At 39.6% G+C, this 27,840-nt stretch overlaps 3 protein-coding genes across 3 annotated transcripts; all 3 read right to left on the bottom strand.

Annotated features, from left to right (window-relative positions):
- Positions 1-7,284: 7,284 nt before the first annotated feature.
- LOC309701979 (uncharacterized protein) lies at positions 7,285-9,768 on the bottom strand. Its single transcript, XM_082526331.1, has 8 exons — positions 9,666-9,768; positions 9,511-9,588; positions 8,881-9,056; positions 8,684-8,801; positions 8,417-8,532; positions 8,193-8,327; positions 7,990-8,101; positions 7,285-7,626 (listed from the first exon to the last, which is right to left on the bottom strand). The coding sequence occupies exons 2-8, from the start codon at positions 9,569-9,571 to the stop codon at positions 7,493-7,495; spliced, it is 852 nt and encodes a 283-aa protein (XP_082382457.1). The 5' UTR covers positions 9,572-9,588; positions 9,666-9,768; the 3' UTR covers positions 7,285-7,492.
- Positions 9,769-19,651: 9,883 nt separating this feature from the next.
- On the bottom strand, positions 19,652-23,037 carry LOC309693061 (sterile alpha motif domain-containing protein 3). The gene is made up of 4 exons (XM_082512039.1): positions 22,379-23,037; positions 21,598-21,756; positions 21,178-21,273; positions 19,652-20,767 (listed from the first exon to the last, which is right to left on the bottom strand). Exons 1-4 carry the CDS (start codon positions 23,030-23,032, stop codon positions 20,459-20,461), a joined length of 1,218 nt encoding a protein of 405 aa, XP_082368165.1. The 5' UTR covers positions 23,033-23,037; the 3' UTR covers positions 19,652-20,458.
- Positions 23,038-25,538: 2,501 nt separating this feature from the next.
- On the bottom strand, positions 25,539-27,535 carry LOC309701980 (ladderlectin-like). The gene is made up of 7 exons (XM_082526332.1): positions 27,431-27,535; positions 27,276-27,353; positions 27,098-27,136; positions 26,668-26,783; positions 26,444-26,578; positions 26,243-26,354; positions 25,539-25,879 (listed from the first exon to the last, which is right to left on the bottom strand). Exons 2-7 carry the CDS (start codon positions 27,334-27,336, stop codon positions 25,797-25,799), a joined length of 546 nt encoding a protein of 181 aa, XP_082382458.1. The 5' UTR covers positions 27,337-27,353; positions 27,431-27,535; the 3' UTR covers positions 25,539-25,796.
- Positions 27,536-27,840: the final 305 nt, after the last annotated feature.

Below are 27,840 nucleotides of genomic sequence, written 5' to 3'. Positions count from 1 at the left end.
GAGGGAAGCTCGGAAAGCTAAGCAGATGTTATTTAGAGAGGAGTGTGACTGCCGTTGGTTGAAAAGAGGTAAAAAAAAAAAAAAAAACAAACAAAAAAAAAACTTCCATTATGGGTTCGCGGAGTCAGACGTGGATCAAGTAGACACAGTGTGTAAACTTTGCTACGGTGTAGTAGCTGCACCACAGAGCAACACTGCAAAGTTCACTAAACATAGATGTTTACATTTTTCATTTATTTCTTATATTGCAAACATTTGCACTGTTATCAGTATTTGCACACTATTTTATATTATTTTTTAAAGTCATTATTCAACACATTGTTATTGTTAAGCCTTTAAAGCCGGGCAGAGCAGCACGCTCTGTTTTGCGTAACTATTTTTAAATCCCTGTAGAACCTGAACCGTGTAAGCTAGCGCAATATTTTTTTTTTTGCATATGAAACCAGAGGAGTTGTACTTACATCTTATTCCATCAGCTTGTCCTCGGTCACGGTTTCCTTCCACATAAAGCTTTGCAAAAATCTGGAGGTCTGGAGGGGCCTGGGCCCCCTTTCCCTGGCGGGTTGCGGAGTATGGGGGTGCCTACTGGGGTCAGCGGGGGAGCTGGCCCCAGGGAGGGGTCACTTGCCCCTCCCGTCCTTCCCCCCCATCTCCAGCTGCCTCCTTCTTCCCGCTCCACCACAACCACCCACACATGCAGGGCCTTGGAGTAGGGGTATGTCACCAGGGTGCAGAGGAGGCTACCCCCCCCTGTCCCCTTCTGGTTGCCTCTGCCTCAATTTTATCACACAACTTGGACATTCACATTACTCACACTCTCATTACACATACATATAGGATCTTGGGGGTGGGCACGATACACGGAATCCAAGTTACCATCAGGGTGTACACCTCACCCCTGGCGTCGTTGCCCACCTCTCAATTTTAAATACACGTAGACATTGAGGGCTAGCAGGAGGGACTATGCGCTTACCTGCTGCTCTCTGGCAGGTAGCTCCATGCCCTCCTAGGTTTTAAATGCACCTTAGACTTTTCTCAGTTCATGGGCAGTTATTTTGCGCCTTGGTTTTTCCACACGCTTCTTGCGAGCCTGTTGACTATTTTGAATGAAACGCTTGATTGTTCGATGATCACGCTTCAGAAGCTTTGCAATTTTGAGACTGCTGCATCCCTCTGCAAGATATTTCACTATTTTTGACTTTTCTGAGCCTGTCAAGTCCTTCTTTTGACCCATTTTGCCAAAGGAAAGGATGTTGCCTAATAATTATGCACACCTGATATAGGGTGTTGATGTCATTAGACCACACCCCTTCTCATTACAGAGATGCACATCACCTAATATGCTTAATTGGTAGTAGGCTTTCGAGCCTATACAGCTTGGAGTAAGACAACATGCATGGAGAGGATGATGTGGACAAAATACTCATTTGCCTAATAATTCTGCACTCCCTGTATATATACCAACAAGACAGTGTACATCACTGTCACAACAGCGTTTGTTGTAGTTCAAAGGCTTTATGATTTTTCCTATAATACCTGGTGGTGTAGTCGGACGATTTTTTTGTCAGTTCAGCATTATATATTATGTTTAACCCGAGTGACCACCCGGTCAGCTGGTGGGTAACAGGCATCTCCGAAAACGTTAGAGCACTTATGCAAATATGTGATGTCTTGATGAAGTTTATTAGATATTAGAAGTTTACACAGCACCATTCTCGCATGAAAATATCTTAAAAGTTTATTTTGTGACCCAGAAAGAGTAATATTTCAAACTCCGCCACTCTGTGTTCTTCCGCCACTGCCTCGTTTGAGTTTTGGACGAAATGGATTCTGGGATATTGCATTTCATCATTTCGAGCTGATTGGAAACCAAAACAGCCAATCAGATTTTTTTTTGCATCTAAGTCTGTGATTGGCTGGTTTTGTGGCACAAATATGACGGTGTAGAGAAAGAGTTGAGCGCGCACAGGCAGAAATGTTGAGAGCGCGAGCAACACATTGCGAGCAAGCACAAATTCAAAAACTGAGCGAAAGGGGCTGCTATTGTGCGTGTGTGTGGATAATAGCAAACACTGAAATACATTTTTTACACGCAGCAATGCATTTTGTTCACTCAAATTTAGCTTTTCTTTGCGCAAAATAAATTTCTCCTCAAAATGCAACACTTGCACCTGCAATTTTTTTTACATGCGCTCAATTTTTTTTACATGCGCTCAGAATAGTGGCACAAAAATAACGCCATAGTTGCTGCCCCTTTCTGGATGAGGCAGACAAATTAAAACATCAGATGTTGGCAATACTTAATTTTCTATTTATTATGTTTCCACACATGCTGTATATTGCAATATTTAGTCATTTGCAATTACTAAAAGTATACATACTGCAATACTCACCAGCAGCAGTGGTCAGACCCAGCATTGCACAAAGTAGTGCAAACACAGTTAGCAACTTCACGGTGATGTCTAGTATCTGTGAAAAACAAAAGACCCAAAGTGACATGTAGTTCATTAAAGAAAGGGCAGAAGATAATCTGAGCTTGAAGCCCACCTTTTGCAGAATATCTTGTTTTATTTATTTTCAGCACAAACTAGCTTTAGCCTTCCAGTGAGAAGGTGCTGAACAGCTCCTAGATCAGTGATTATATACTGTTTTTGAAATTTCAAACTAAGGAAATGACATTGAAAAAAATCGACTGCCCTATGTCAGCCAGACATTCATTGCACATTTTTATTTCTCAACCAGCACCAAAATAACTGCCTCATTGTGACTAGGGATGGGAATTAATAAAATTTTCACGATTCCGATTCCATTTTCAATTCTATTTAACCATTCGATTCTTTATCGATTCTCCTATTAATTCTTGTTTTTAAAAAAGGAGAACACACAGGTCGATTAGCTTAGAACTTTGTTTTATATCTTCTCTTTGAACAAGATAAAAATTTAGGAGTAACCCAACAGTGAGATCTTAAGAGAGCCATAATTGTTAATATGTATTTTTTATTACAAGCAGTACTGGCATGTACCCTGAAAGTTACAGGCATATTGGTGCATTATCAGTACAGCCCGTTCTCACTCCCGAGGCGTACCATCTTGACGATTTGTCACGTCCCGCAGCGTTCCTGAGGAACGTGAAAGGTGACCTTCCATGTTCTTATGCTACGCGCTGGGTTATGGGTGAAATCCAGTGGAATTACGGTCCCAGGGTAATGCGCGTTCCAGGCATGTTTTCCAACCCTGACCATAACCTTATCCTTAACCTTAACCAGCACTTTGATGACATTAAATAGTGTTTTTCAAAGCGATTTAAGTAAAATGAACGAACATGTGAAGATTGATCCCAAAGGGTTCTCATGTTTCCTAATTTTTCCAATCTCGTCATTCAGGGTGTTGGAAGCGTAATATGTTGGCGATTTGTCACCTAGCATAAAATATTAAAATTTGGGAGTGAGAATGTGTTGATCAGTAACTTCACTCACAAGTAGCATTTTTGGTTAGCTTTCTGGTTGCCCCTAGTTCTAATGTTTTGCATTAGATTGTAAGTGTTCTAATCCTAGTTAACAGACCTGAATGTAGCAGTTGCATGACACACTGTTGATGGTAAATGGTAAATGGCCTGTATTTGTATAGCGCTTTTCTAGTCCCTAAGGACCCCAAAGCGCTTTACACAACCTGTCATCCACCCATTCACACACACATTCACACACTGGTGATGGCAAGCTACAGCCACAGCCGCCCTGGGGCGCACTGACAGAGGCGAGGCAGTTGATGACAATTGTGTGCTGTTATCTTTGTACCAGAATAAAGAGGGAATTCAGAATAAGAGCAAATCCAGTTTTGCAATGCCATCCATTCTTCATGGGTGTATAACATCACATTTACCATAAATTCTCAGAACAATAACAGCTGCACACATTTTAGAAGAGGCCCCCAAGAGAGGGGGTCAACGATCACACCAGAACATCCAGCCACACTCCCCAAACCAACAAGTACCCACATCCAAGGGAGTGATAACAGGGTCCATGCAGAGTAATAGGAAGTGTACCCCACCCTCTTGACCATGTAGCACAGGGGCCAAAGCTCAGTAAGGCCCCAGATACAGCCCTTTCACTCACTGACACATGATCACCCACTAATAACACATATGGACACATACTGTACTGTGTGCAGTTTTTTTAATTCATTCCAAACCCTTGATGGTTAAACTTGCTTTAGGGATATGAAATGACACCTCACAATTGGGGATGGAGTCAACTCAAACAGTGGGAAAAAGATACAAAGGGAGACATCAAGCTGAAAAAGAAGACAGCTTGACTGGCTTGTAGGACTTGACAGGCAGTTGATGAGTACCAGTAGGCCAAGCAAGTCACAGTACAAACACTTTGATAAGTGGTAAACGTTCACTTCTACATTCTCTCTAAAAATAATAATAATGGATTGGATTTATATAGCGCTTTTCAAGGCACCCAAAGGGCTTTACAATGCCACTATTCATTCACTCACACACTGGTGGAGGCAAGCTACGGTTGCAGCCACAGCTGCCCTGGGGCCGACTGACAGAAGCAAGGCTGCCACATCGTGCCATCGGCCCCTCAGTAGGCGGTAGGGTAAAGTGTCTTTCCCAAGGACACAACGACCAGGACAGAGCACCCAGGGATCAAACCGGCAACCCCCTGAGCCACGGTCGCCCCAATGACTGGTGAATTTTACATCTGACATGTGGTTTCAGCCTCAGTTATTTGGCACTTCATGCATTTCGCCATCACTGCTAATTTTCCGACCCTTTTGTCTTTGTACTTAAAAAAAGAAAACTACATTTACAAATCCATTTATCTTCTCATTCTGTGACAAGCAGCATTGAAAGCTGAAAACCTTTGTAGACAAATGTTACTAAAACTTTTATGTCTAGTATTGTGGTAATCATTGTGTCATGCATTGGATGTTTTGTGTTGTGGTGCAGATGAGTATATAATTTTGACATCAACAGCCCCATCATATGGCCAAATACTTCAGTGCAAATATTTTTGGAAAGTCTGTGAACACACAAGAAAAACATCTAAAAGTTTAACCCAGCACAATTGTGATTTGGCACTTGATGAATAAAATTAAATTGAACTGTTGAACAGAGTTAAAGATTTACCCACAGGGTCTTAACATATCATTGTTACACATCTGGAAATTAAGTAAATATCTCCTTCCAGCTGACCCAAGATTCACATATGGGATAATGACTGGTGGTTACAGTCTGGATGGGCTTGTTGGCTTTTATTTTTATTTGGGATTAATAGAATCTTAAGTTTACTGATTGAATAATTACTTAGAAACCTTCAGATATATCAGTATAAAGGAATGTGCAGCAGCAGCAGTAGATATGATAACTGGTGCCTGATATCCATCATGGCCACCTCTTAGCTCAGGGCCTGCAAAACAAGCAGCTTCCCCCCACCAGTTTCAACAAGTTTTATAGATGCTCATATAAAACTCTGTGAACTGCCAGGGAGGTTACTCTTTTTTGGTAAGATGGACTGCAGCTAACTGTTTTACAACTTAAGGTTTTCTAAACAAAAGACATCAATGTACATGAGGTGTCTGTGAAGGCTCTTAGTCATCCAGGTCATCGTGCTGTTATCCTTTGTGTCTTCCCTGGTGAACTTGATGCTTTTATCCACAGCGTCAATGTGAGCAGTGAAGGACCCAGCAACACACTCAGACAAAAAAATGGTTCATCCCAAAGACAGAACTCCTCTACATTGGAGAGACCAAAAAGCCACTTCACAAGCACATGGTACAACATAGAAGAGTCAGCTCAATGGGACAAGACTCAGTGGTCCATCTGCATCTAAAGGACAAAGGTCACTCTTTTGAGGATCCCAATGTTCCCAATTTTGGACAGAGAAGACAGATGGTTTAAAAGAGGAGTGAAATAAGCCATCTATGTTCACTGTGAGCGACCATCTTTGAAAAGAGGCGGTGGTTTACGACACCAACTGTCTGCCATCTATAATCCAGTTTTGAGATCCCTTCCCAGACGCCTTAACGCCCACTCACATCCTGGGCCATCTGACCTCAGGAAATCACATGATAGGGTGGGGCTAAATTTCACAATGAGCTCATGTGATTAGGTAGAGGATCATGAGGGGGTCCATTGTCTCTCTCTGGGGAAACTCCCACAGGGCTTAAATCTGGAACTCGCCACCATTTGACCCTAGAACTGAAGAAGCTTCTCGGATGAGAGGTGAAACGTCTTCAAGCAAGTTAAAGAAGTCCAGACGCTTTTCACACTTCTTAGACAACAGGCTCACACCTAGCATAAAAAGCAGTGCATTACATCAGACCATGGCCACCTCATTTTATATTGTTGTGGCGGCACTTTCTTTTTTAGCTATTTGCTAGAAAAGAATCATATGGCATCATATTATTTCGAAATTGTTAGTTACTTGACCAAAAATACGTGTAATACTTTCTATATGGGCAAAAAAACAACAACTAAGGAAACATAACTAAATAATGTTACTGAACACCATGAATAATAAAGGCCTCTTGATGAAGGCCTAAATAAAATGCACCCCTTCATAAAATATTACATCTTGTCATGGAACTGGGTGTTAACCAGTGTTTTGTGTTTGAGTTCTTTTTCTTGATTATTGGTTATTCACAGTTTTGTGCTCTTTATTATTATTAGTTGTTCTTCTGGCGTCTAGTTTCAGACACTGTCTTCCTTGTGTTCCATGTGTCACATTCTTTCAGTCTGTTTCTCTGTGTCAAGTCTGCATCTTTGTGACTTGTCTCTTGTTTCCTGTTTTATTTTGATAGTCCCAGTCCTACGTGCATTGAGTCTAGTTTTAATAACCCTTGTCTCATTAAGTCTAGATTCTTCCAGCTGTGCTTCCCTCCTGAGTCTCAAACCTCGTTTTCCCTCAGTGTATTTAAGCCCTGTGTTTCTCTCAGTCACTGTTGTGTTGTATCCTCTTCATGCTTTGTGTTTCTGTCGTGCTTGTGTTAGTTTCTGAGTGTTTGGTTTCTATTTTTCCAGTTTGTGGTTTTGTGTTTTGTTTTTTTGTGAGGTTTAATTTTATGAAAATTCTCCCACTAATAAACGCTGCCGCTTTAAGTTTAACCTTCTGTTTCAGAGTCCTGCATTTGGGTTCTCCATCCTGCCTGCCACACAGTACACCATGACACATCTATTCTTTTCAAATTCTTCCTTTACCATCACCTCATCATAAAAATAAAAGATGAAATTTTGGGAGCATTCCTATGAAAATGTGACAAAGACTCAGAGACCAGTTTGATTCAATGCTTAAAGGTTTAATAATGAAGATAATGTTCATTCAGGGAAGTAAAGTGAAAGCTTAAAGCATTCTTTCCATTACACACTCAGTTTGTTCTTATTAAAAGAGACAATCCATCTACAGGTTGCATCATTTTTCAACTCATTCCTTATGTAGCGTTGCGGTGAACTAAAAAGAAGTAAAGATGTAAGAAGAGAAACATTTTAAGCTGGATTTATGAGATTATTTGCTCTAAAGACCGGTGAACCAAGCCTTCCTTCCAGAGATCGTCTGACTTTCCTGGCGCAGACAAATGGGTATCTGGCGTCACAGGGTATGTCATTCATACAGAGGTTTCCTGTAAGCACCAAAAATGAACATTAAGTGAAGCCATGCTCACATGGACGTCTATACTGACACAAATATTTAGTTTGCATAATAGCAGGAGCACCTGTCAATATTCATTTTTGACTCTACTTTCACAGCACTATGTAAATTTACTTTAAATTTAAAGACGTGATATACAGCAATCTATTTTATTCATTATGGTAAAACACAAAGTTTGTCTCTGTTAAAAATAAAATTTAGAATTCATATTATTTTCCTGTAAGTCACTGCTATTTATCACACCAAATGATAAGCATTTTTTGAGAAAATGTGGATACTGTAACAGTTTTTGTTCCCCTCAAAATGAATTCATACACTTTCTTTTAAATTTTACCTGTCCAATTCATATGCAGGCAGTTCTCTCTGCCCCCGACATTGTTAGGCTCTCCATGACACCAGTTTGCATATGTGAAACGGGTTCCATCGATCCAAAACCAATAACACTCCTAGAAAACACAAAAAAATAACAGAGAATAATGTCGATAGGCAGGCATATCCTCTAGTGTCAGAACTAATGTCTAATATTGAGTAGTGTACCTCTTGAGCATCTGAGCCTCCAATCCATGTAGGGACATGATTACGAGCACCATTAAGTATGACCCTCTGAATCGCTTGGTACTCTCCGAGGTTGCGCACAGACGCCAGATTTGCATTCAGGGACTGACAGTGTCTCTATAGGACAAAAGGTCTAGTTGAAACCAAGTTTGATATGAAAAGTATTAAAGCAGAGAGAAATGCTAAATCGAAATCACTGTTCTTACCTGCGCCTGAGCCCAAGTCAGTTGATTGGGAAAGAAGTGAAAGTATTGGTTTCCATATCTAGTCCAACCCCAGAGGCTCCTAAAACATGGAGATCTCTTCTCAACAAGATGCTCTCCTGAGGACAAGCAAAGACTACTTAGATACTCAAACATCAATTATCTTTGCTATTTACAAAAAAGTAATTGTGTCATGGTCCCTGTGCCTCCCCGGCCAGCCCAGTGTGGCCACAAGTGTTTGTTGTTTTTCTCTCACTCTGTCTCTCCTACCTGTCTGCCTGGGCGGAGCTCTGATTGGGCTCCTGCCCTTGGCCCACGCACCTGCAGCTGATCTCGAGCGGATTGCAGTTCTCTGGCTCTTAAGGCTGGGGCTCTGAGCTGTTCGTCGCTGGAATATTGAGTAACTCTCGTTAGTATTGCCTGGCTTCCTTGCGATTCTACTGTTCCCGTGTTTGCCTTCGACTTACCCTCGTCTGTGTAAACAGGTTTGCCTGGATCAGCCCTTTTGTGACCCCTGGACCCCGTGAGTAGGAGAGTGAGCTGAGCTGCTTGTGTGGAGACTGTTTGGACGAGGAGCAGAGCGAGTGCGAAGAAGTGTGTCTCCCCAGCCAAGTGATCCCCGGGACCCTGGTGTTTCCCCCCCCTTCACGTGTATATAGTGCACCAGTGTGATTAATAAAGTGTCGTTGAACTGTGCTACCTCAGTCTGCGCCTGAGTCCGTTCCACTCCCGTGACAAATTGTCTTTCAAACCATGTGTAAATGTGTTTACACACACACACACACACACACACACAAACAAACACACACACACATATATATATATATATATATATATATATATATATATATATATATATATATATATATAATTATAAATATTTTATTTTCTCACTGGTAAAACATAACATTTGAATACATACATTACATACAAGCATACAAGTGAGGACATAGATGTGCTCTTCAGCATGACAAAAAGTTATAATTTTGATAAATTTTAGTGGTAAATTTCCATTTATAATATTGATATTATAAGTGTTGTTTGTATTATTGATTCCACACATATATACGTTATCTATATTATACTACAATACTCACTGGCAGCAGTGGTCAGAGCGATCATTGCACAAAGAAGTGCAGACACAGTCAGCAGCTTCATGGTGATAATTAGTATCTCTGTGAACAACAAAAGACCCAAAGTTATTAGCACTTCATTAAACAAAGCACAGAAGGAATCTGAGTTTTCAGCCGACCTTTTGTAGAATATCTTGTCTGTTCAGTCAGTAGCTTCAGCCTTCCAAGGTTGGAACAAGGTGCTGAACAGCTCTGAGATCACGGCTTATATTCTGTCTCTTTGTAGTTTCAAAACAGGGAACTAACATTGAAAAAAATGACACGTGTATTATGTGATTCATGCTGGCCAGACTTTTACTGCACTTCTTTCTTTCTCAACCAAAACCAAAATTATTGCCAAATGCTGACTACTTCTTCCAGCTGCCCACTTAATTTTACTAGTCAACAACTAGTCAAACACTGGTCAACACTCCATAGTATAAATGGAGAACATTTTATATATTTAAGAAAGTATTTTCAGGAAAGAAAAAAAAACCCCATAAAACAAAGGAGAAGCTGAGTTTATGGACATTAAATAATCAGCGTTATTATGAAGATCTAAAATAATTTCTGACGTTTTGCTCTCACAGTAATCATGATGAGAATGTTTCTTCAGTAGACCAATTCTTGCCAGTTCTTTCCTTAGCATTTCTGGAAAAGACATGCAATAAGAAAAAGATAAAATGAGACCAGTGCCTCAGCTGATAAGAGATGTCTTGTATCTTTGACAGGCATTCACCAGAAAATTTTTATGGAGACAGATCTGTCACAGTACTGGGTCTGTGTGCTGCGTTTTTGATCAGTTATGTTCTTGGATTTGTTGATTTTCATGGTTTTGAGTCACTTTATTGTTTTCTGCTTATGTCAAATTCAGAGATGGGCAGTGATGCGTTAAAAGTAATGTGTTATTGTAATTTGATTACTTTTTTCAAGTAATCAGTAAAGTAACAGGACTACTTTTTCAAGTAACTTGACCAACACTGGTTATGTTCTTACTTTTCAGTCGTTAGCTTTCTGTAACTTTGCCCTCCCCCGTTCCACGTCTCACGTCTAGTTACTCTTCTCTCTGTGCTCCATGTCTGCTTGGTCTTCAACCCGTTTTCACTCCCTACTCATAATATAGCGACGATTTGTAACATCCCTAAAATTCTCATGTTAACGCAAAAGGTACCCTTCCATGTTTTTCTCAGTTCACTCCAATGTGAACCCGCTCGCAGCGATAAGAGACGCTTCGAGCAGAGGCTCCAGCCATCCATTTACTCCAATAATAACCCCGTCATGGCAAAACATGACGCCGTGAAGTACAATCTAACTGGAGAACCGAGGACCCTCTCCCCCGACGTGTTTTTCTCCCTAATGTAAGGCTTTCTTTGTTTTGTTTTTTAGCCATCAGAATTGTTGTCTGAAGGCCAAGAAAGATGCCAAGTGGATTTACTTTACCAAGTGGATCATCATGGCCTTGCCATATTGGTCCATTTGATTGACCTTTATTATAATTATGTATTTATTTTATTTTTGTTTTTGAAAGACTGGACAGACATGACTGGGGGTCAGGACAGGGAGAAAGAATGAGAGGGAGAGAAAGAAAAATATTCCCATATATCATTGTTGTTTATTGTATTGCTCTCATGTTCTTCTGCTTGTTTTCTTTTCTTTCTCAACAGGTGATCCAGGTGATTGATATATGTATATTTTTTTTGTCTGCTTATTTAGTTGTTTTTTGTTTTTTTGCCCTTTATCCCCATCCCTCTTCTCCACTGTTTTTTCCCCCTCTTCCTTTCTCCTTTTTCTTTTCCTCATTCAAGTCTGTCCCGTATCTAGCAAGTGAAAATAAAAAAATAAATAAAATAAATAAACAACAAAAGGTGAATCAAATAGACCATTACGGCAAGTCTGGGATGGTCAATTTGGTAAAAGCTCCAAAAGCTGATTCTGTTCATCTGGGCGTAGCGTTTTGGGGGAGAAACGTTTCGTCACTCTTTTATTAGTAGGTGGTCCAGGTCCAGTTTAGTTTTCGATTGCCAGTTCTTTCCTTAGCATTTCAGGAAAAGACATTAAATAAGAAATGAAAGATAAAATGAGACCAATGTCTCAGTTGAGAAGAAATGTCTTGCATTTTTGACAGGCATTCCTATCTGTGTCATATCCGAATTTCTTTGTAGAGAAAGATGTGAGGTTAGCACCACACTCAGCATAATTAATGGGCTGGGTCTGTGATTCCAGTAGAGAAAGAGCTGTGCAAAGTGTAAATAAAAATGATGTAAAGTAATAGCTAATTTTGAATTTGATTACATGAACTTATCTCAAGAAGTGGAAACATGGGACGACAAAGGAGTGGACAAGTAATCATTACTGAATGGAAAAAGCTCAAGGAACATTTTGCAACAATAGGTATGAAAAGGCATCTTAGCTATAAAGTTTCTCAGAAGCGGAGAGTTTCACCATTATCTAAAAAAAACTGCATCTAGGAACTGTGGAAACATTTCAGAATAATATATATTTATATAAAATTCTGAAGATGATGAATGTGTCATCAACTAGAGTACTCAATATTGTCAATAGATTCAGAGAATCTTGATAAATCTCTGTGGACAAGGGAGAAAATTAAAACTAGATTCCATGATCTTAAAGACCTCAGGTGGCACTGCATTAAAAACTTGGATGACTCTCTCATGGGAATAATTGCATGGCTCAAGAATACTTCCAGAAAGGATTCTGTGTAATGTTAATTTGCCATGCTAATGACAAATCTCTATCATTAATTGAAGGTTTACTATGCAAAGAAGAAGACATATGTAACCCAAAATGCTTTTTCTTTTTTTATTGGATGAAAAGAGGAGTTTGTTCTACTGAGGAATAACATGCCTCCATGTTTAACATACAGTGGTTTGCAAAAGTATTCGGCCCCCTTGAACTTTTCCACATTTTGTCACATTACAGCCACAAACATGAATCAATTTTATTGGAATTCCATGTGAAAGACCAACACAAAGTGGTGTACACGTGAGAAGTGGAACGAAAATCATACATGATTCCAAACATTTTTTACAAATAAATAACTGAAAAGTGGGGTGTGCGTAATTATTCAGCCCCCTGAGTCAATGCTTTGTAAAACCACCTTTTGCTGCAATTCCAGCTGCCAGTCTTTTAGGGTTCGTCTCTACCAGCTTTGCACATCTAGACTGAAATTCTTGATCATTCTTCTTTGCAAAACAGCTCCAGCTCAGTCAGATTAGATGGACAGCGTTTGTGAACAGCAGTTTTCAGATCTTGCCACAGATTCTCGATTGGATTTAGATCTGGACTTTGACTGGGCCATTCTAACACATGGATATGTTTTGTTTTAAACCATTCCATTGTTGCCCTGGCTTTATGTTTAGGGTCGTGTCCTGCTGGAAGGTGAACCTCCGCCCGAGTCTCAAGTCTTTTGCAGACTCCAAGAGGTTTTCTTCCAAGATTGCCCTGTATTTGGCTCCATCCATCTTCCCATCAACTCTGACCAGCTTCCCTGTCCCTGCTGAAGAGAAGCACCCCCAAAGCATGATGCTGCCACCACCATACTTGACAGTGGGGATGGTGTGTTCAGAGTGATGTGCAGTGTTAGTTTTCCGCCACACAAAGCATTTTGCATTTTGGCCAAAAAGTTCCATTTTGGTCTCATCTGACCAGAGCACCTTCTTCCACATGTTTGCTGGGTCCCCCACATGGCTTGTGGCAAACTGCAAACGGGTCTTCTTGGTTTTCTGTTAACAATGGCTTTCTTCTTGCCACTCTTCCATAAAGGCCAACTTTGTGTAGTGCACGACTAATAGTTGTCCTATGGACAGATTCCCCCACCTGAGCTGTAGATCTCTGCAGCTCGTCCAGAGTCACCATGGGCCTCTTGGCTGCATTTCTGATCAGCGCTCTCCTTGTTCGGCCTGTGAGTTTAGGTGGACGGCCTTGTCTTGGTAGGTTTACAGTTGTGCCATACTCCTTCCATTTCTGAATGATCGCTTGAACAGTGCTCCGTGGGATGTTCAAGGCTTGGGAAATCTTTTTGTAGCCTAAGCCTAATTTTCCAATAACTTTATCCCTGACCTGTCTGGTGTGTTCTTTGGACTTCATGGTGTTGTTGCTCCCAATGTTCTCTTAAACAACCTCTGAGGCCGTCACAGAGCAGCTGTATTTGTACTGACATTAGATTACACACAGGTGCACTCTATTTAGTCATTAGCACTCATCAGGCAATGTCTATGGACAACTGACTGCACTCAGACCAAAGGGGGCTGAATAATTACGCACACCCCACGTTTCAGTCATTGATTTGTAAAAAATGTTTGGAATCATGTATGATTTTCGTTCCACTTCTCACGTGTACACCACTTTGTGTTGGTCTTTCATGTGGAATTCCAATAAAATTGATTCATGTTTGTGGCTGTGATGTGACAAAATGTGGAAAAGTTCAAGGGGGCCGAATACTTTTGCAAGCCCCTGTATGTCTTGTTTCCGAGTCACATATAAGATACTTTGTGTCTTAAAGTTTTGCAGATTTAAATGAGTAGCTTTTGAGCCTGAAACAGACTTTAAAGCCTTATTCAAAACACTCCTTTAATTACAACAAAATGGTTTCGGGAACACTGCCAAGGCTTAGGAACCTGCTTGAGATTATCTGATGGCTCGGTCTTAGCCAAAGGAGCCTGAACAAGCATCTTGGGTCTATTTGCACAGTTTTTTACCCACCAGACAAAGGAAGGAACTGAACCAAACGGTAGAAACCAGCGGGGGGAAAAACTAAGAATAAAGATGTCCTATTGATACTGACTGGCTTGCAGGACTCACTGGTAGGAAGCTGAAAGGTAAACAGGCTGTTGCTAAGCAAGGTCATGGAGCAAGACACGGAATGGATGAGCCTTCAATTCCACTTCCTCTATAACAATGACTTGATCATTTTCTAGGTCGGGTATGGGGTTTTAGCCTCTGTTCTTTAGCACTTTATAATGCATTTGAATATTCAAGCTACGTATAGGATTGAGGGAAGTTTTCATGTTGAGAAACACCACAACTAGAAATCCATTTATCTAAAAGAAACTATCTAAACCTACCTGGTCATATATTGAAATGTAATTGCCCCTCTCATTAAATCGTGAAAATATTGGAATAATTTTTTGTAATGTTTCACTTTCCTTAGTTAAAGGCAGTGTTCATGATTTGTCAATAAGAAGGAGACTAGGCAAAATGGCATCCATTGAAGGGTTTCAAGGCAAAAAACGATAAAATATAAAAACTTAAAATAAGTCACAGTTTCACCATGTCTTCTTTAAGGATTTAGGTTTTGGAAGCAAGAAAGGGAAATAACAGGAAATAATATCAGTAAGGATCTTGGGCACTTTGTACAGCTTTCAAATAATTATCAAATGACTGTCATTCTACCCCTGCCATGGTATATTATTCTGTTTTCAATTTTTTCTTTAACTAGTTTTACACATGGCAATTATATTATAACAAGTCAGTAGTTAATTGGGCATGAGTTAGAGGTAAGACCAAGTGTGATTCAACAGATCCCTTTGTTAAAAAAAAAAAAAAAAAAAAAAAAAACCTTCAGGGAACCTTGAACAGCCCCAACCTGGGGGCAGGCCTCCAAGACTGATTCATTTGAGATCAAAGGGTCCCAAATCCGCCAGGGAGGTCTGTTATCCCATAGGAAATAGTGCTTTGTGAAATAAGTCGGGGCCAAATCTGGAGGCCCGGGCAGTACAATCATGGGCTATAAAAACTGGCTTTAGGCAAATCAAAAATCATCTTCCTGGTGGGAAAGGAGTTGAAAAAGCTGGTGGACATCAGAGGTGAAGGAAAATGTGGCTCACTTGTGGAATATTTTAGGTACCTGACATGTACAGACAAGCAAAGTGGGCCTTGGCTTTGTGTGCCCAAACGAGAAACACAGAATGGGTCTGCATTTGTTTCTACTTCCTCTATGAAATATGATGAAATATGTCAAAAGTTGCCAATTCATGTTGGCCTCAACCTCAGTTATTCGACACTTGATCATGACAGTATATCACTTTTACTTTTGGGAACTTTTATTTTCGACAGTTAAAATAATGAGATAGCTATAAAGCCCCAAGTCTTGTGAAATAATGTCTGAAGTGAAAATAATTTCAGAAGCTTTGAAAGATGTTTTTTCTTTAGAATGTTAGCAAGGCTGTTGGCTAATTGATGATAGCATGATAATGACTTTATCTGTCAGTCACAGACTTTAGATATGCTCTTCTTTGCTGTTTATATTTATATGTTAATTCTCACATACTGGTGAGAAAACACCAGTATATGAGGATTTTTTTTAGTCTTCTTAAAGTAACCCAATATACAAAAACCAACAATGTCAGGTTCAGGGTAAGTACGTGACCCAAATGCAGGACTTCACAAAAGAGACTGTTTATTCACAGTGGAGATGGTGAACAATAACGTGACAGTTTCCAAAAATATGGCTTCCATTGTGGAGCTCCTGACTCCCACACAGTGCTCATGGTCTGTAGTGTGAATGGTGAAAACTCCAACACTTGATATATACAATAGCTCCACTCCTGTGACACACTCCCTTCCAGGCTCTTGAAAAGACAAGATCAAGCAAAGATAGTTTCATCTCAGAGTCAGGGCTGTACTGACTAGTTAGCTCAGCCACACTGTTAAGTAGTGGGCCACTGATGGGGATGATCAGCGGCAGCCGGTGAGACTTGATGCAGGACAGTTATGGCTGGCTTCAGGATGGGAAATCCTTCCAGCCTCATGATCAGAGATGATTAGAGACAGTAACGTGTATCTGATTACTTTTTTCAAGTGACGAGTAAAGTAAGGAATTACTATTGCAAAAAAGGTCATTAGATTACTGTTACTTTCCCGTAAGCATGCTTCGTTACTGCGTTATTAACCAGTGATTTTTTTTGTGAGAGTGTCTCATGACAATGACGTAAGCGTGTGCAACGTTCGTGGTTAACAGCTGTGTGCAGATCAACAATGGATAATATAACGAGTGCGGGACAGAGTATGACTGTGCAGCATTTAAAGCGTGGAAGTACTGACCTTACTTTAAATTTTGATTCAGTAAAAAGAGACAGAAACATTGGCGCCCGTGGGGTGTGTGGGAAGAAAACTTCTTTTTATAGCGAAAAAAACTCCTAAACTTCCAAGGAAGCACCGAGTATGCTGCCACAGGAATTTGAAATTCACAGAGAAACTGCCGGATCCTTCCGCTGACATGACCACTGTGGCACACCTGCACCAGGGCAAACCTCCACCCGCCCCACTCCTGCTAAACAGGTGAAGTTTTCTCTGGTCCCCTCCCCAATCAGACCAGGAGTGACATGTTTAGCCGCATGTTCTCCTTAAATTGCTGGCTGTCTGAGTGGTGTCCCAGAAATGATGTGGGCTTCATAGATAATTGGCAAACCTTCTGGAGGAAACCTGGTCTTGTTAGGAGAGACGGCATCCATCCCACTTTGGATGGAGCAGCTCTCATTTCTAGAAATATGGACAAATTTATTAAACCCCCCAAAATATGACTATCCAGAGTTGGGACCAGGAAGCAGAGTTGCAGTCTTACACACCTCTCTGCATCTTCTCTCCTCCTGCTACCCCCCCCAAAAACCCATCTCCATAGAGACTGTGTCAGCTTCCAAAAAGACAAAAAACAAACTAAAAACCAGCAACAAACAACTTAAACATAAACAATTACAAAGAAAGAACAATACAGTATCCACATCTGAACCAAAGAGTAAAACAGTGAAATGTGGATTATTAAATATTAGGTCTCTCTCCTCCAAGTCTCTGTTAGTACATGACTTAATAATTGATCAACAAATTGATTTACTCTGCCTTACAGAAACCTGGTTGCAGCAGGATGATTATGTTAGTTTAAATGAATCAACACCCCCGAGTCATTCTAACTACCAGAAATCTCGAAGCACAGGCCGAGGGGGCGGTGTGGCAGCAATTTTTCACACCAGCCTATTAATTAATGAAAGACCAAGACAGACTTTTAACTCATTTGAAAGCCTGATGCTTAGCCTCGTCCACCCCAGCTGTGAAACTCAGAAACCAGTCTTACTTGTTATCATCTATCGTCCACCTGGGCCTTACACAGAGTTTCTGTCTGATTTCTCAGACTTTATATCTCATTTAGTTCTGAGCTCAGATAAAATAATTATTGTGGGTGATTTTAACATCCATGTAGATGCTAAAAATGACAGCCTCAACATGGCATTTAGTCTGTTATTAGACTCAATTGGTTTCTCTCAAAATGTAAAAGAACCCACCCACCACTTTAATCACACTCTAGATCTTGTTTTAACATATGGCATAGAAACTGAACATTTAACAGTGTTTCCTGAAAACCCTCTCCTGTCTGATCATTTCCTGATAACATTTACATTTACAATAATTGATTACACAGCAGTGGAGAGTAGACTTTATCAAAGTAGATGTCTTTCTGAAAGTGCTGAAACTAAGTTTAAGAATATAATCCACCCACTGTTATCATCTTCAATGCCCTGTACCAACACAGAGCAGAGCAGCTATCTGAACGCTACCCCAACAGAGGTCGATTATCTTGTTAATAATTTCACCTCCTCACTACGTACGACTCTGGATACTGTAGCTCCTGTGAAAACTAAGGCCTCAAATCAGAAGTACCTGACTCCGTGGTATAATTCTCAAACACGTACCCTAAAGCAGATGACTCGTAATCTGGAGAGGAAATGGCGTGTCACAAATCTAGAGGATCATCATTTAGCCTGGAGAAATAGTTTGCTGCTTTATAAGAAAGCCCTCCGCAAAGCCAGAACATCTTACTATTCGTCACTGATTGAAGTAAATAAGAACAACCCCAGGTTTCTCTTCAGCACTATAGCCAGGCTGACAAAAAGTCAGAGCTCTGTTGAGCCAACCATCCCTTTAACGTTAACTAGTAATGACTTCATGAACTTCTTCACAAATAAAATTTTTATCATTAGAGAAAAAATTACCAATAATCATCCCACAGATGTAATATTATCTACAGCTACTCTTAGTACCATTGATGTTAAGTTAGACTCTTTTTCTCCAATTGATCTTTCTGAGTTAACTTCAATAATTACTTCCTCCAAACCATCAACCTGTCTTTTAGACCCCATTCCTACAAAACTGCTCAAAGAAGTCCTGCCATTAATTAATTCTTCGATCTTAAATATGATCAACCTATCTCTAATGATCGGCTATGTACCACAGGTCTTCAAGCTGGCTGTAGTTAAACCTTTACTCAAAAAGCCATCTCTAGACCCAGCAGTCTTAGCTAATTATAGGCCAATCTCCAACCTTCCTTTCATATCAAAAATCCTTGAAAGAGTAGTTGTCAAACAGCTAACAGATCATCTGCAGAGGAATGGTTTATTTGAAGAGTTTCAGTCAGGTTTCAGAGCTCAGCACAGCACAGAAACAGCTTTAGTGAAGGTTACAAATGATCTTCTTATGGCCTCTGACAGTGGACTCATCTCTGTGCTTGTCCTGCTAGACCTTAGTGCAGCATTCGATACTGTCGACCATAATATCCTATTAGAGCGATTAGAACATGCAGTAGGTATTACAGGTACTGCGCTGCAGTGGTTTGTATCATATCTATCTAATAGACTCCAGTTTGTGCATGTAAATGGAGAGTCCTCTTCACACACTGAGGTTAATTACACTGTAAAAAAGAAAAAGTTGAGAAAACTTAAAATTTCAAGGCAACATGATGCAAGAGATTTTTGAGTTTTCTCAACTTCTGCCAACTGTAGTTGACTTAACTAATATTTTCATGTTCTGCCAACTTGGATCTACTTGTTCACCTAATTAGGATAATCCTGTAAGTCTAACAAAGAAATTCTGGTTTCAATGCCATGTATTTCTGCCTTCAACAAACAAAGATATTCCTGTTGAATTAACATACAATTATTCCCTCCAAGGCCATGTATTCCTAAATTCACCAAACGCAGATATTCTTGTTGAATAATCATACAATTCTTACTCCAGTGAGTTGAAAATTTACCAATATAAATAAAGAAAAATGTATGCTGTTATCGTACTTGAAAAAACACTCAAACAGATATAGAATAAAACAAAGCACAACTGAATGTTATGTAAAAACGTATTTATTTTTTTCAACAGTGCTTTCAGTATATTTCAGAAGGTCATGGGCAGTGGGGTGAATTTCTGTAAAAAAGCAAACAAACAGAAAAAAACGTGTTGCCAGTTTCTTTAGGGTGCTTTGAGCACCCCAGCAGAGACATTAAAATTCCAGAGTCCAGAAAAAAAGAAAAGTGTCCAGCAGCTTAGTCATTCACGTTCACACCCTGACTGTCCTGTAAAAGCTTAACTTAACTATTGCACACTAAATAGGGTAGTGCAACAAACAATTGCCTATGTACCCAGACATCGACATTTTACATGGGCTTACTATGATGAACTACAGAAGTCAAAAGTTATTAGAAATGTTACCATCAATGAACAGCGAACTATCAGGTAAAATACCAGTTCCATACTTCAGGTGGAGTGAAAAACACTATAACAAATCTTTTAAAATCCTACAAGACAAAATTTCACCATAGATTCTCAATAATACAGATTCATCTGACTAATATTTACATTTCAAATAATCCCTTATCCACTTCAATTTCATATTGACCGACCAGGTCAAAATGAACCATTCTGTTTTGACTGTTCCTTCTTTTCTCCCTTCTTCCTTTCCTCCCTCTTTCCTTCACTTATTCCTAATTAATTTTAACAGTTCAAACACTAAATATGCAACTCTTTGTAACAGGTGAACGATTATATAGAGGGAAAGGGGTTGAACTACTGTTTTTTTTTTTTTTACATGACTCTACAATGCACTTGAACATGTTTAAGAACAAGTTAAACTCATGTCTGGCTTCCCCATTAACAGTCACAGCAAAAGCTTTGTTTTTAGAGACCTTATGCGCTGTGAGCATCGAGAGCCACCGAGTTCAAAAAAGATGCCCTGAATTGCTTCAAAGGTATAACTCATCTGCTTTGGATAATCAATGTTGAGGGCATACAGAAGGCCAAAGAGGTATGCCAAGGCAGTAGAGAGGTCTGGAATGTTATGTAGCACGATGTCCCCTTCCAACACAACAGCATGTTCTCGCACAGACGTATCGGCATCGTCATCTTGCAGGATGGTGAGGATGGCAACTGATGCACCGTTCAACACTGGTTCCAAAATGTCAGTGTCCTGAAGAGAAGAAAAGTAAAATATGAATTATTGAAAGCTAAGAAAAATTAAAGACAAAATACATTTCTAAAGATCTTAACTTTAACCTCTATACCATGATGCTCATTTGACTCATGGAGGTTTTAAAAAGAAAAAGCTTATTTTCCTTTAATTAACAGCACAATATCTTTCACCAACCAACCTTGTGATGAGTTTTGTACAAAAATATTTTCTGCTGTTGAACACCCACTAACAATGCCCAGGTGCTCCTCAGCAGAAAAAAAAGCAGCGAGAGTTATGACAACTGCAATCCTCACCATAAAATTATCTGGACTGCACTGAGGAAGTGGACATTTCCATTTTGGATTAAATCATCTTTTAAAAACATCTCATAGCAATTAGTTTTGCTTGCATTACTTTTTTGTACTTACTAAGCACTTCAGGAAAACCTGTGTTGCATCCTCTCCGAGGAAAATGGGCAGGCCTCTCAGTGCTGCTGTCTTTCGGTGGGACACAATGTCAGATGTCTAAAGAGCATTCAGTGGAAAACAAGCATTTAAATTAGTATAGTAACGTGGTGTACCTACACACAATGCAAAATCAGAACTCTTATAGTAATGAAAATAAAATACAGATCAGGCCCAGCAACATGTAAAACTTAAAAAAACAAAACACCATTTTAACGATTTTACTTTCTTTTTACAAATTAAATAAAATACCGCCAAATAAAAACAAAGTAATGACTGATTACATTCATTTCCATTGATGTGTTTTGGCTGAAGCCAACATTTTTTTCTGTTATGACAAAGGTATACTCTCTTCTAAAAATGTCAGGTAAAGGGAGCACTTACCTGTTCATCAAGTTTATCCAAGAGGTCTTCCATGTCCTCACCAAGAGCTCCCTTCTTAGACCGGTATAGTTTCAGCAGGCCAGGCACAAATTTGTTGAGGGATGCATTGAACGTCCCTAGGAGGTCTTTGCTTGTGATCCGATGAAATTCTTCAGATATCTAAACAAGACAATAACCAAAATATTGCCATTTATTCAGCACAGAAAATTTCTGGGTAGCTGCCTTGTACAGTCTGCACCATGTTATATGCCTGACTGTGTTATCAACCGCAAAACCTACTTCAAAAATCTCTCATGAATACACATTTTGCACAGGAATAGAAACACCCTCCACAAAAAACAGTATCAATATGCAAATACATATTATGTTCTACGTTGCACCAAAATCTGTGACGAATCAGATTATGTGACCTGCCTTAGTATTCTTTCCCTAACAATCTCAGTCTATAGAAGTCCTATTTCCAGCAGTAAAATAAAAAAAACATACATGCTAAGTCAAAAATTATGTGATTGACTTTCTGTTTCACAGGAAGAACAATTTTGATTTAGCATGGGGACTCTTTTCTTGTACTGGCAGAAATGTTCAGGGTAAGAATATTATGACAGGTCAAATAATCTAATGGGTCACAGATTTCAATGTGGACTGGTTGCACAAGGTATAATAAAGTTGGCCAATGCATTACACCAGCAAATACTGTACTACTTCAATAATAGTCCATCTAGTATAAGTCATGCCCAATTTGAATAATAATTAAATTATAAATAAATTTGGACACTCTTACCTCCTCAGAGGAAAACAGCCCAGGCCATCTCTCCTGGACCTCAGATACCATAGGTTGACACTCCACAACCTCTCTCCGCCTGAGAGAAAATGTCAGCGCCATCTTCTGCTGTATGACTTTCAAGTTCTTTTGTTTCTTCTTCATTTCACTGACCAGAGCAACTCTTTCCTCTTCAAGAGTAGAATCATCATGGTGCTGTGGATAATCTGGGACATGATTGACCTCTCCACGTTTGGGCTTTTTAAGGGTGAAAGGACTGCTGGCTTCATCTTCTCCTTTCCTTTTCCTGTTTACATTTACTTCATTGCAGCCTGCCCGACGAAGCTTTGATCTGTAGTTTCCAAGTTTGTGCTTGATACTTGCTTTCCATCCCTCGTAGCCTGTGATGCTACCTGGCTCCTTCAGGCATGGATATTTGAGAACCAGTGCAGAAGCCACTGACTCAACCTCATCTTTCTCAGGGTAGGCTTTAATTTCAAACACTGCCTCTGCAATTTTATCCAAAATCTCCATCTTCATGTCTCTTGTTACTGCAAGGCCCTTCTTAGATTTTTCATATGTCACATTAGCCTTACACAATTTCAGTTCAACATCATGTGAAAACTTGGGAATAGAAAATGGAGAGGGCCACTCTGACACATGTCTTAAGTTCATCTGGATAGTATACAGGCTTCCCTTAGGCAGTATCATTAGAAGACATAGCATACATTTTCACTGCTATGCTGATGACACCCAGCTCTATCTGTCCATGAAGCCAGATGACACACACCAATTAGTTAAACTGCAGGAATGTCTTAAAGACATAAAGACCTGGATGGCCGCTAACTTTCTGCTTCTTAATTCAGATAAAACTGAGGTTATTGTACTCGGCCCTGAAAATCTTAGAAATATGGTATCTAACCAGATTCTTACTCTGGATGGCATTACCTTGGCCTCCAGTAACGCGGTGAGGAACCTTGGAGTCATTTTTGACCAGGACATGTCCTTCAACGCACATATTAAACAAATATGTAAGACTGCTTTCTTCCATTTGCGCAACATCTCTAAAATTAGAAATATCCTGTCTCAGAGTGACGCTGAAAAACTAGTTCATGCATTTATTACTTCCAGGCTGGACTACTGTAACTCATTATTATCAGGATGTCCAAAAAACTCGCTGAAAAGCCTTCAACTAATCCAAAATGCTACAGCAAGAGTCCTGACAGGGACTAGAAAGAGAGAGCAGATTTCTCCTGTTTTGGCTTCCCTTCATTGGCTTCCTGTTAAATCCAGAATTGAATTCAAAATCCTGCTCCTCACATACAAGGTCTTAAATAATCAGGCCCCATCTTATCTTAATGACCTTGTAGTACCATATCACCCTATTAGAGCACTTCGCTCTCGCTCTGCAGGCCTACTTGTTGTTCCTAGAGTATTTAAAAGTAGAATGGGAGGGAGAGCCTTCAGTTTTCAGGCCCCTCTTCTGTGGAACCAGCTTCCAGTTTGGATTCGGGAGACAGACACTATCTCTACTTTTAAGATTAGGCTTAAAACTTTCCTTTTTGCTAAAGCATATAGTTAGGGCTGGACCAGGTGACCCTGAATCCTCCCTTAGTTATGCTGCAATAGATGTAGGCTGCCGGGGGATTCCCATGATGCATTGAGTTTTTCCTTTCCAGTCACCTTTCTCACTCACTATGTATTAACAGACCTCTCTGCATTGAATCATATCTGTTATTAACCTCTGTCTCTCTTCCACAGCATGTCTTTATCCTGTCTTCCTTCTCTCACCCCAACCGGTCGCAGCAGATGGCCCCGCCCCTCCCTGAGCCTGGTTCTGCCAGAGGTTTCTTCCTGTTAAAAGGGAGTTTTTCCTTCCCACTGTCGCCAAAGTGCTTGCTCATAGGGGGTCATATGATTGTTGGGTTTTTCTCTGTATCTATGAAGCGCCTTGAGGCGACTTTTGTTGTGATTTGGCGCTATATAAATAAAATTGAATTGAATTGAATTGAATTGAAAATAGATTTATGAGCAACAGGACTTAGTGCCGCTGAGTCTTTGATTTTATTTATTTTCTGGACTCTGGAGGTTTACCCAGTGACAGGTGTGCCGCAGGTGTGCCATTTTACCACTGACATGCTAAAATCTAAAGAGCAGATCAGACAGAGACTTAAAATGCTTCCAGATGAGAATATCTTCAAAAGGTGTTTGAATTCAATGAGAAGGCTGATCTAGCGCAGCATAAAAAGTCTAAGACTTGTACATGGAAGAAATGGAGAAGAAGGCTTTGTTATCTACCCTGGAATACCACCAAGCCATTGGTTCAGGTATGTGGATGACACCTGGATGAAAATCAAATCTTAGGACGTACCACAATTCACGGATCACATTAACTTGGTTGACCAACACAGCAAGTTCACCAGGGAGGTTATGAAAAGTGGCAGGTTAGCCTTCTTAGACTGTGAGATTTCCATCAGTAATGGGGGACATTTAGAAGTTGATGTGTACCGTAAACCTACGCATACAGATCAGTATTTAAGGTTTGACTCTCATCATCAACTGGAGAATAAACTGGGTGTCATCAGGACGCTACAACACAGAGCGAACACCATCCCCACAGACACAGCGGCCAGGGAAGCAGAAGAACATCACATCAGGAAAGTCTCGAGTATATGTGGTTATCCCAGCTGGACATTTGTCAAAGCTAGGAAGGCGCCAAAAGAAAGCTCCAGCCGATCCAGGAGAGAAGGACCTAAGGAAAAACCCTTAATGATCCCATATGTGTCAGGAGTATCGGAGCAGTTAAGAATCCTTTTCTCTAAACACAATGTCGCTTATGACTTTTAAACCCCAAAACACACTGTGCCAAAAATTGATCCAATGAAACAGGTCCCCTAATGTAAACAGAGTAATATAGTGTACACTGTTAGGTGCCAGGAGGATTGCCATGATTTTTATACATCAGGGAAACAAAATAACCTCTAGATAAGCAGATGGCACAATACAGAAGAGCTAACTTGTCAGGCCAGGACTCCATAAAGAAAATATTTAATTTCTACATCATGTGAGCACAGAAATTTGAATTTGCATCAGGTATTTGGAAAATGGTGGATTTATGCCTGGATGTGTATGAATCTTTTGAAGTATTCCCATGAAAATGTGACAAAGACTCAGAGACCAGTTTGATTCAATGCTTAAAGGTTTAATAATGAAGATGATGTTCATTCAGGGAAGTAAAGTGAAAGCTTAAAGCATTCTTTCCATTACACACTCAGTTTGTTCTTATTAAAAGAGACAATCCATCTACAGGTTGCATCATTTTTCAACTCATTCCTTATGTAGCGTTGCGGTGAACTAAAAGAAGTAAAGATGTAAGAAGACAAACATTTTAAGCTGGATTTATGAGATTATTTGCTCTAAAGACCGGTGAACCAAGCCTTCATTCCAGAGATCGTCTGACTTTCCTGGCGCAGACAAATGGGTATCTGGCGTCACAGGGTATGTCATTCATACAGAGGTTTCCTGTAAGCACCAAAAATGAACATTAAGTGAAGCCATGCTCACATGGACGTCTATACTGACACAAATATTTAGTTTGCATAATAGCAGGAGCACCTGTCAATATTCATTTTTGACTCTACTTTCACAGCACTATGTAAATTTACTTTAAATTTAAAGACGTGAAATACAGCAATCTATTTTATTCATTATGGTAAAACACAAAGTTTGTCTCTGTTAAAAATAAAATTTAGAATTCATATTATTTTCCTGTAAGTCACTGCTATTTATCACACCAAATGATAAGCATTTTTTGAGAAAATGTGGATACTGTAACAGTTTTTGTTCCCCTCAAAATGAATTCATACACTTTCTTTTAAATTTTACCTGTCAAATTCATATGCAGGCAGTTCTCTCTGCCCCCGACATTGTTAGGCTCTCCATGACACCAGTTTGCATATGTGAAACGGGTTCCATCGATCCAAAACCAATAACGCTCCTAGAAAACACAAAAAAAACAGAGAATAGTGTCAATAGGCAGGCATATCTTCTAGTGTCAGAACTAATGTCTAATATTGAGTAGTGTACCTCTTGAGCATCTGAGCCTCCAATCCATGTAGGGACATGATTACGAGCACCATTAAGTATGACCCTCTGAATCGCTTGGTACTCTCCGAGGTTGCGCACAGACGCCAGATTTGCATTCAGGGACTGACAGTGTCTCTAAAGGACAAAAGGTCTAGTTTAAACCAAGTTTGATATGAAAAGTATTAAAGCAGAGAGAAATGCTAAATCGAAATCACTGTTCTTACCTGCGCCTGAGCCCAAGTCAGTTGATTGGGAAAGAAGTGATAGTATCGGTTTCCATATCTAGTCCAACCCCAGGGGCTCCAAAAACATGGAGATCTCTTCTCAAGAAGATGCTCTCCTGAGGACAAGCAAAGACTACTTAGACACACACACACACACACACATACATACACACACATATATATATATATATATATATATATATATATATATATATATATATATATATATATATATATATATATATATATATATATATATATATATATATATATATATATATATATATATATATATATATATATATAAATTATAAATATTTTATTTTCTCACTGGTAAAACATATCATTTGAACACATACATTACATACAAGTGAGGACATAGATGTGCTCTTCAGCATGACAATAATCTGAGAGGAAAATTGTTACCAACCTGGGGGATTTGATTCAGACCCATCCTTACCCACTTCATCTGGAAGAACCCAAAAAAAGTTATGATTTTTATAAATTTTAGTGGTAAATTTCCATTTATAATATTGATATTATAAGTGTTGTTTGTATTATTGATTCCACACATATATACGTTATCTATATTATACTACAATACTCACTGGCAGCAGTGGTCAGAGCGATCATTGCACAAAGAAGTGCAGACACAGTCAGCAGCTTCATGGTGATAATTAGTATCTCTGTGAACAACAAAAGACCCAAAGTTATTAGCACTTCATTAAACAAAGCACAGAAGGAATCTGAGTTTTCAGCCGACCTTTTGTAGAATATCTTGTCTGTTCAGTCAGTAGCTTCAGCCTTCCAAGGTTGGAACAAGGTGCTGAACAGCTCTGAGATCACGGCTTATATTCTGTCTCTTTGTAGTTTCAAAACAGGGAACTAACATTGAAAAAAATGACACGTGTATTATGTGATTCATGCTGGCCAGACTTTTACTGCACTTCTTTCTTTCACAACCAAAACCAAAATTATTGCCAAATGCTGACTACTTCTTCCAGCTGCCCACTTAATTTTACTAGTCAACAACTAGTCAAACACTGGTCAACACTCCATAGTATAAATGGAGAACATTTTATATATTTAAGAAAGTATTTTCAGGAAAGAAAAAAAAAAACCATAAAACAAAGGAGAAGCTGAGTTTATGGACATTAAATAATCAGCGTTATT

This window comes from Aulonocara stuartgranti (genome assembly GCF_965226115.1).
Source record: "Aulonocara stuartgranti genome assembly, chromosome: 3".
NCBI lineage: Eukaryota > Metazoa > Chordata > Actinopteri > Cichliformes > Cichlidae > Aulonocara > Aulonocara stuartgranti.
The sequence above is the reverse complement of the archived record's forward strand: the minus strand, read 5'-3'. Positions and strand labels throughout refer to the sequence as shown.

Excerpts from the sequence above, each read along its gene's own strand:
- LOC309701979 (XM_082526331.1), bottom strand. The coding sequence starts at position 9,571 with ATGAAGCTGCTGACTGTGTCTGCACTTCTTTGTGCAATGATCGCTCTG. Across the intron at positions 8,802-8,880 it reads ACCTGTTTACACAGACGAGG|CGACGAACAGCTCAGAGCCC; the intron begins GTAAGTCGAAGG and ends TCAATATTCCAG. Across the intron at positions 8,328-8,416 it reads TGACTTGGGCTCAGGCGCAG|AGACACTGTCAGTCCCTGAA; the intron begins GTAAGAACAGTG and ends TTTGTCCTATAG.
- LOC309693061 (XM_082512039.1), bottom strand. The coding sequence starts at position 23,032 with ATGAACTTAAGACATGTGTCAGAGTGGCCCTCTCCATTTTCTATTCCC. Across the intron at positions 21,274-21,597 it reads TGGATAAACTTGATGAACAG|ACATCTGACATTGTGTCCCA; the intron begins GTAAGTGCTCCC and ends AATGCTCTTTAG. Across the intron at positions 20,768-21,177 it reads AGGTTTTCCTGAAGTGCTTA|GACACTGACATTTTGGAACC; the intron begins GTAAGTACAAAA and ends TCTTCTCTTCAG.
- LOC309701980 (XM_082526332.1), bottom strand. The coding sequence starts at position 27,336 with ATGAAGCTGCTGACTGTGTCTGCACTTCTTTGTGCAATGATCGCTCTG. Across the intron at positions 26,579-26,667 it reads TGACTTGGGCTCAGGCGCAG|AGACACTGTCAGTCCCTGAA; the intron begins GTAAGAACAGTG and ends TTTGTCCTTTAG. Across the intron at positions 25,880-26,242 it reads CCTGCATATGAATTTGACAG|GAAACCTCTGTATGAATGAC; the intron begins GTAAAATTTAAA and ends TGGTGCTTACAG.